We start from the raw sequence: 8,517 nt of genomic DNA on the forward strand, positions 1-8,517 counted from the left end.
GACGCCCCTGCCCCATACAAGGTCCAGATCCCCACCAATTGTCAGTGAAATGCCCTTCAAGGGCCTGCGGGTCGGGGTGGTTTACATCACTCCGTACACACTTTCACTTCGCGATGCCTCCTGTCATCGAAAATAGTCACTGTGAAGGAGAAAGGTGAGATTCCACCCCGTGACTTAGTGATCGCTCCGAATTAGCTATTCTTGTGGTGTGGAGATAAAAATCCCGTTGAAGAGAGAAAGAAATTAAACGAAGGTAGATGAACAATTAATCTGCCAGCTAAACCCTAGGGTTTACAGAGACCAGATGGGAAACCAGGAGCCTCCGTCCGTGTCAGGAGCCACCTGTGTGCCCGCGACCACCTGCACACTCTGGGAAAACCAAGCTTGGGTCCCGGCAATTCAGGGCAGGGTGACGTTCCTCCTACCATCATTCTATAACGGGGAAAGGCCTTACACAGCGCGCAAAACCCCTCCCAAAGGCAGAGCAGGGAGAACCGATGTTTCACTTTAAGATCACACCTGATGAAATTTCTCACAGTATTTGCTCACTGTGCAACTTGAAGGAGAGCAAGGCTCTCCTCTCCTGCCAATGCGTTCGTGATCTGTGGTTCTCGACTCTCTCTCTCGGGCAGAACGGGCAGGTCCCCGCAGCAGGAGCGGGTGGGTTCCAGTGGGATGCTGCCCTGCCTGGTGTCCGGCGCCGTGTGCTGGGGCGGGAAGAAGCACGAGGTTCTGTCGAAAGCCGAATTCTGCTTCAGAAAATATGCAGCTAATTTTCAACGAATCCCCACCAGCCCACCAAATCCTGCAGCTGCTTGTTTGGCTAATAAGACCCCATGTGGTTTCTAAACTTATGAAAAGAAAGAGAAAAAAGATGTCCATCCAAGTAAACTATAAGTGAAAACTCATTGATTACCTCCGCCTTCCTGTCTCTGATTTGATTAAACATTTGCCATCATGCTTTCCGAGTCACTTCTGTGTTGGTTTGCCTCTGCCTGAATCCTGTAAGACTTTTCCAGAAGGGCGGCTGTGATGTTGAGACCAACATACTGTAAACAACCACAAGAAGCAGAGCTAATGTTTTCAATACAGCTCTAGGACTAAAATAAACTCATTGGATTAGGCCAGCCTGAGCGATTGTTTTGGTGAACGCTTCCCAGGCCCGCTGCTGAGCACATCCCCGAGGGCTACCTAGGGCGGGCGGTGGTGCCGCGGCGGCCGCCGACGCCGCCGGGAGGAGACCCCCCCTCGCCCGCCCTGTGCGGGGCCGCATCCCTACTGCGGGGCAGATGCTACACCGCCGCAGAGAAGAGCCCTGCCAAGGGCGGCGATGCCCCGCACACACAGGGATGGGCTTCTGGGCGATTCCACATAGGTGAATAGAGAAGTCGTTGGGGAACCGCGAACCCGGGGGCCCCGCCTGACCCCTGTCTCTCTCCCCAGGTCCTGGATGCCAAGGTGTGCCCAGAGCTGACGCCGCCGCTGGCAGGTCTCAGCGCTGCTCTCAGGGCTCTGCAGCATTTCTCGGGGCTTTCCAGCCTGGTTATCCCAGCCCTGTCCGAGCCCGCTACAATGTCCGGTTTAGTCCTCGCTGTACTTTTTCGCCGACTTCTATTACCCGTGCCCGCGCCCGCCTGCATGGGGCTGGTCCACCGCGTTTGTGCCCGGCTGGCCTCTCCTGCGAGCGGGCACGAGCGGACCGCACAGGGCAGTCTGAGACCTAGCGAGGAGGAAGGTGCGGGTCTCTGGTCCCTGCTCGCCCCGTCGATCCGCCCTGCAGCCGCCCAGGCCGGGCCGGGCCCGGGGCGCAGGGCAGTCGGCGAGCTGGGGCCGCCAGAGCTCGCCACTCTCCCGACCGCCGGGAGCCGCGTCCGTCACACATGCAGAGCGGAGATTTTTTAAGTAACAAATGTACATTTTTATTTTTGAAACAAAAATATCGTTTTCGGCTTAACAATAGCCGGATCTCGCTGAATGAAGCCTTTGCATATTTTCCTGTTTTAATTGGTTGTATAATAAACAGTCCTGACCCCGCACTCTCTTTTCAATGAGTTCAGGGTGAAATGCGGACCATGGGACTGGAAGTGACTTTTTCACCACTTAAAACACGGACAAGAATACCAGGAATCAGGCGGTGTTAAACAGGCGCTCCTGCCGGGGCGGGCGGGAGGGCGCAAGGTAAGAGCTCTGTGTGTGTCTCCTCACGGAGCGCGGCTCTGCCCTGCCCGCAGCCACCGCCACCGTCGCCTCCCCACCGCAGGCACGGCGAGCGGAGCCGGGGCAGCTCCTCCGGGGTCCCTCAGCACCCGCTGTCGGGCGGCTGCCCCCGCGCTCCCGCCGGCCCGCAGGCAGAGGGCAGCGGTGCCATGCCGTGCCGTGCCGGCGGAGACGGGCATCGGTCCCACTGCCGAGGGCTCTGCCACCCTCCAACCGCGGCCAGGGGTTCAAAGGACCCTTGCGGCCTGCGCAAGGACTCGGAGAGGAAGAAAAAGCTACGGCCGCAGAACATCCCGCGGAGTGGGCACTGCCCCAGTGGCCTGGAGCAGCAGAGGGGCTGTGGGAGCAAAATCTGCCCTTCCCCCGAGGGGCACGGGCTGCGCGCCGCCGCTCCTGCAGTGATCGTGGCAGTCTGCTTCCACACCCGCTCCGGGCAGGGAGAAAACACTCCTCGCTCTTCTGCTTTCATCTTCCGCCAGCGCTGCATAAACCCGGGGCCATTCCGAAAGGGCAGAGCAGTCCTGAGTCCCCTGCCCCGGCTCTGGCTCTCGGACCAGTCCCGCTGCGGGCGGCGGCCCCGTGGCCCGAGAGGGCTGCGCTCCAAATTGCTGTCCTGGGGAGCGCGTCCCGCTCCGTGGAGCATTCCTCCTGCCGTCATTTATATAACGGGGAAAGACCTTACACAACGCACAAAGTCATCTCTTGCCAAGAATCCGGCTGTCGGCCGCTTGCTTTTGTGAGGAGTCGACGGGGCTGGGCGGCAGCGTGGCCGGGGCCAGGTGGGACCCGTGAGAGGAGCAGACGTGGCACCGGGGGCGAGAAAATGCTGAGCCGCCGTGGGCACCCCCTGGTCCCCCGGCACCTTTCGTGCCCACGGAGCTGCCTGCAGGAGGGGTCGGTACAGACCCGTTCTCCCGCCCAGCCCCTGCTGTCCCAAGTGCCACTGTCCCGGGATGCAGCCCGGTCCTACACATCAGCTAGGCTGCCCAGCGGGCTGGGTGCGGGCCCGCGGGGAGGCAGGGCTCGTACGGGGCACTCGGGCCCTGCGTGCCTGTGCCTGGGTGCTCGGGAGCGCACAGCGCGGCCCTCCGCACCTCCCGACGGGCCCGTGCCCGGGGCCCAGGCAAGCACAGCGAGCAGGGAGGTGACGGCCGCCCCTGTCCCCAGGCCGGTACGACTTAACTGGAGGCCCGCAGCTCCTGGCGGTGGCAGAGGCCGAACTGCTCCCGGTAGGACCAGCCTTGCCCCGGGCCACAGCCCGACAGTGCCCGGCGAGAACGGCCAGGCCAGCCCGGGATGGCCGGTGGGTTCTCGCCGTGGTTTCCCTGTGAGTTTACATTCAGTGCAGTCTCTGTTTATAAAATACAGAAAACGATCGTGAAAACATCCTACAGGCGCGATGGCCGCAGCTGACTCGGGGACGCGCTGCTGCCAGGGCTCAGCGAGGGGGGCCCGGAGCGAAGGCGATCGGAGCCTCGGCCGAGCACAGGGACAGGCAGACGGACAGGACCCTGGCCTGGCACGGCCGCACGGCCCGGCCGGCCCGCTTCTCTCCCAAACGCTCCTCTCTGCCTCTCCTTGTGCACTCAGGGGGGAGCTGGCCAAGCACGGCGGGACCCAGCTGAAGACCACTCGGGAATCCGAGTAGCCCCGGGGGCCGCACGGTCCTGCCCAGTCCCGGGCTGCCGCCTCCTCCCCCAGCATCTGGCACTGCCAGGTACCCCTTGACCCAAAGCTGGCGAGTCCCAGCCGCTCCAAGGCGTTTGCCAAGGTCGTTTGCAGTCCGGCCGAGAGATGGCACAGCCCAGGAAGGAGCCCGGGGAGGCGCCGGTGGGACTGCGCGGAGCCCGGGGCGGTGCTCCCGCCCTCCCTTCGCCCCGTGCCCACCTCCGGCGGCGGGGGTTTCCCTTGCGGTCTCGACGTACCCTGGAGGAAACTAGCGGGACTGGGAGTACCAAGAAACAATCAGCCAAGGCCCTGAGCCCTCCGGTGCAAAATCTCAATCCTTAAGGCCTGTGAGCGGTGCTACCTCTCCACTCCACAGCCCGATCCCGCCCGAAAGTAGGTCGGAGGCCCAGGGCAGGTCGGAGGCACAGGGCAGCGCGCCGCTCCGGCAGCCCCACGGGCGGCAGAGGTCTGAGTCGCGGCTGTGTCCCATGTGCACTGGAAGACCCACTCCGGCCTTTCGCCCCCCGTTACACCGGTGTTCGTGTAGAGGCCAGGCTTCTCCCGTCCCTCCCGACCACCGCTCGGCCCGCAACCCCGAGCACAGCGCGGAGCGGCCGCGGCACCTCCGCCACGCAGCGACTCATCTTTGCTGCACCCTCTATGCATTCCTGTCCTCCCGGGAGCGGAGCCCCTCGGCCACAGCACTGCTCCCAGCGCCGTCCCGGTGGGGACTAGGCCTGGGCAGCGGGGCCAGAGGGCACAGCAGGGCCTCCACCCCGGCTCCGTGTGTGCCCCTGCAGCCCTTCTGCCCTGGCCGAGCCCGCCGACTGGCGCCGCGGCAGAGAGGCCATCTGTGCCCACGTCCCCCCACGGCTTTCCGTGACCGGGCTGGAGGCTGCCGTTTCCTCCCGTGCAGGGAGGGCCCTGGCAGATGGGGAGAGTGTCAGGCAGTCGGGCAAGGGCCTGGCTGACCCACGGGTCACGCCGCAGGCCTCCGGCAGCGGGAGGGGAGTGCTCAACCCCAGTACCAGTTTTCGTCCCCGTAGCCCCTCTTCGGGGCAGATGCCCGCGAGGCTCGGGAAGCGGAACACCCGCATCCTCGTTCCCTCTGCGGAACTGCAGGCCTGGCCCATGCCGATGATTAAGAGGACCTACTGCATCCCGGGCTGGCATCGGGCGCGGGCCGCCCGCCTGCTCCATCGTCTCCTGACTCCCAGGAACCCACACAGGGCCCTCTGCCACCGTAGGCAGGCAGGTTTCGAAGCGAGGCCCAGGCCTCGAGAGTGCCGCTGCCGCCGCCATCGGCCCGGCAAGGAACGAGGGACCCGCCAGTGGCTCCCGGCTCCGTCCCCGCCGGGGCCCGGAGGGGGCGCGGGCGGCTCTGTAGCGCGGCCGGGCCGGGCCCGGGATAACGCTGTGTCGCTCCGAGCAGGCGGGGAGAAACGAAAGCGGAGTCGGAGTCCGCGGCGGGCACAGCCGCAGGCAATGCCCGGAGGGCTCTGTCCCCGGCGCCCCACGGACAGGGCACACCAGCGAGGTCCCAGAGCCGGGGCGCTCCCGGGCCCGCCCGCCGAGCCAACGAGACGGTCCCGCACCTTCCCGGCCGCCGGCGACACAGCCCCGGGCCGCCGGTCGGCGCGGCCCCGCCGGCGCTCTGTGTCGATGCGCAGCCCACCGGTGCAGCTCCCGGGGCCGATGGACCGCCCAGGCCCAGCCTGAGTGTTCCCGCAGCACAGCGGCCCCGCGAGCGGCGCCGGGAGCGGTGCCCACCGCCAGGAACGGGCCGGGCAGCGCCGAGCGACCCCGGACACGGCGCTCGCCCCGTTCTCCGCCGCCGTCTCCCGATCCCGATCCCGATCCCGAAGAAGCGGAGTGAAATAAAACGATATGGAAAGAAGGAGAGGCATTTTATTGGAGACTTTACAATGCCAGAAAGTACAATAAAAGTGCTAGTTCACTCTAGAAAAGTTGGTCCAAAAATGGTACTATGCCACAGTATCTAACAGCTTACAAAAACATTTACAAAATCGCTATGAACTGGCCCCTGCTTTATAAACGCTATTTTTTCACATTAATCTATGTAAATTGAAGAATCAAAACGTTTTAAGAAAAAGGGCAAACACTCAAAAGTAGAACCTACTGGAATATGCATTTTAGACCAGGTTTGGGGTCAGAAAAAACGAATATAGTTTAAACTTTCATTATTAATAATAATATGCACACGAAAAAATATTCCAATTTACAGGAAACTCTTTTTTTTCTAATAACATCACAATATTTTAGCCTGTATAAAATTACTTTTAAGACCTCAGAGGACATTGTATCCTTAAAAAATACATTTACCACTGCCAAAACGTTTCACGAGTGACCCTGGTGGGTTTTGTTTGTTGGTTTCTATTAACCAGCAATATCGCACATCTGCTGTTACAGCAGTCCCCATATTAAGTACTATTTTAACGAAAAGCCACAGCTCAGAAGAACCGCAGTGCTTTGCAGAGCGAGGAAGAAGACAGAGAACACGAAGAGAAGGAGGACGAGCACCCTGGGCACGCAGTAGTGTCTAGGCCCGGCCAGCCCTGAACTGCACGCGTGAAAATGCCTCCGCTTTTTACAAGCTCCACTTCACTCTCCCCAAGGCTGAGCCCGAAAAGATTACGGCCGAATTACAAAGAAGCAAAATTTTGATAGCTAAAGAGTCCATTTTTAATTACATACTTCCCCCCCTCACCACCCCCCCAAAAAAACCCCAAACAAACCAACAAGAAAAAAAGCCTCAAAATAACAAACCCCAACCAAAACTAACAGCTCACGAACGAAACACACACACACACGAGCAGAGAAACACTCGGTGAATCCCAGCTCGCCCGGAGACGGGCGGCCCGGCCGCCGCTGCCCGGCGCAGCCCCGCGGGGAAGTCCCCGCATTTACACTGCCTTCTTCGCATGACGGGACGGCTCCTACACTGACACTACACGCGGGGCGAGACTGCTATTTGCTCACCGCGACAGTCTGGGGACAGAGAGAGAAAAGTCCGCAGCTAGGAACGAGAGGGAGAGACACGAGAGCATGGGGGAACGCGGCGGGATGGGAGCGGGGCAGCGGAGCCGGTGCATTTCTGTGACGGCGGCCGGCCGGAGCCTCCCTAGATATCTATGCGGGAGTGTAGGGCGCTGTGTTTGCTGTCGTGCTCCCAGTAGGAACAGTGCATCATGGACAGCTCGGTGGGCTGACGGGCGCAGGCAAACTGGAGGCCGGCTCCGTTCGTCGCCGAGGCCGGGGGCGGCGCGGGGCTGGCCGGGCTGAGCTGCTGCGGGTGGTGGGCGTGCGGGTGGTGGTGGTGGTGGCCCATGCCGTTGTAGGAGTTCACCATGCTAGGCAGCGCCATGCTCTGCACCCGCGAGTAAGGGCTGTAGGACGCCGGGCCCGAGAGTCCTTTCACATTGACGGGGCTGACGTTCCCGCCAGACATCTGGCAGGAGGTGTAGGGCATGGGCGCGGGGGGCTGCGCCAGCGGCCACGAGTTGTTCATGAAGGTGGACTGCAAGTACTTGGGCGGGGACAGGTAGCCGTAGCTGTCCGGGCTGAAGAGGGTCTTGCCAGGCTGGAAGTGGGTCGGAGGCGGCCGGAAAGGCCGTTTCATCCTTCGTCTCCTGCGGTAGTTGCCTTTCTCGAACATGTCCTCGCAAGCAGGGTCCAGGGTCCAGTAGTTGCCCTTGCGCTCGCCGCCGCCCTCCCGGGGCACCTTGATGAAGCACTCGTTGAGGCTGAGGTTGTGGCGGATGCTGTTCTGCCAGCCCTTCTTGTTCTTCTCGTAGAAAGGGAACTTGCTGATGATGTACTGGTAGATCCCAGACAGCGTGAGCCTCTTCTCCGCGCTCTCTCGGATGGCCATGGCGATCAGGGCCACGTAGGAGTAGGGGGGCTTCTGCGAGGGGTCCGGCTTTTCGGGACCCTTATCCGCGCTCAGCTCCTCCTTGACCCGCTCCGGCTCCTTGTTGCCGCTGGTGTCATGAGCCAGCAGCGCCACTGTGTCCTCCTCGCCGTCCGGGTAGTTGCTCATCATGGTGCCCCGCGTCCGCCGCCCGGGGCGGCCAGCGCAGCGCCGCGCGGTGCGAAGCGCTGCCCGGTGCACGGAGCCCGGTGCCAGCGGCCGTCCGGCCCCGCGCTCGCCGAAATCGGGGCCGGGGCCGAAGCCGGGACCGGGACGGAGAACGTGAGGCGCCTCTCGCGGCGCCGCTGGTCCGTGCAGCGCGGCGGCGGCGTCGCTGCCCCCGCGGGCTCCGCTCCCCTCTGCCGCGGCGGCCGGGCTCTTTTCTGATTTGTATGGGCCCGGCCGAGTTCCGCTTTCGTCAGGAGCCCGCTCCCCTATCGCGGCCGAGCCGCTGGGCACGGCCGAGTTCAGCCTGCAGTCACGGCGCCGCGCTCAGCCCCGCGCACACGCGGCCCGACGTGGCCCCGCGGAACGGCGCGGAACCGCCCCGGCCCTGCCGCGCCGCCGGGGGCGGGGGGGCGGGGGGCGGTGTCCGGGGGGTGCCGGCCGAGCCTCCACCGCCCACCGCGGAGCCCGCCGGGGCCCGCGGCGCTGCGCTGCCCTTCCGCCGGCGCGGGGCCGCGCTGGAGGCGGTGGGTGCG

At 63.3% G+C, this 8,517-nt stretch overlaps 1 protein-coding gene across 1 annotated transcript; it reads right to left on the reverse strand.

Annotated features, from left to right (window-relative positions):
- Positions 1 to 6,899: 6,899 nt before the first annotated feature.
- Positions 6,900 to 7,948, reverse strand: FOXL2 (forkhead box L2). Its single transcript, XM_071566626.1, has one exon. The coding sequence runs from the start codon at positions 7,946 to 7,948 to the stop codon at positions 7,028 to 7,030; it is 921 nt and encodes a 306-aa protein (XP_071422727.1). The 3' UTR covers positions 6,900 to 7,027.
- Between the last annotated feature and the right edge of the window lie 569 nt (positions 7,949 to 8,517).

Source organism: Pithys albifrons, chromosome 11, assembly GCF_047495875.1.
Source record: "Pithys albifrons albifrons isolate INPA30051 chromosome 11, PitAlb_v1, whole genome shotgun sequence".
Lineage (NCBI taxonomy): Eukaryota > Metazoa > Chordata > Aves > Passeriformes > Thamnophilidae > Pithys > Pithys albifrons.

Bases quoted from the DNA above. Each gene is read 5' to 3' on its own strand.
- FOXL2 (XM_071566626.1), bottom strand. From the start codon at position 7,948: ATGATGAGCAACTACCCGGACGGCGAGGAGGACACAGTGGCGCTGCTG.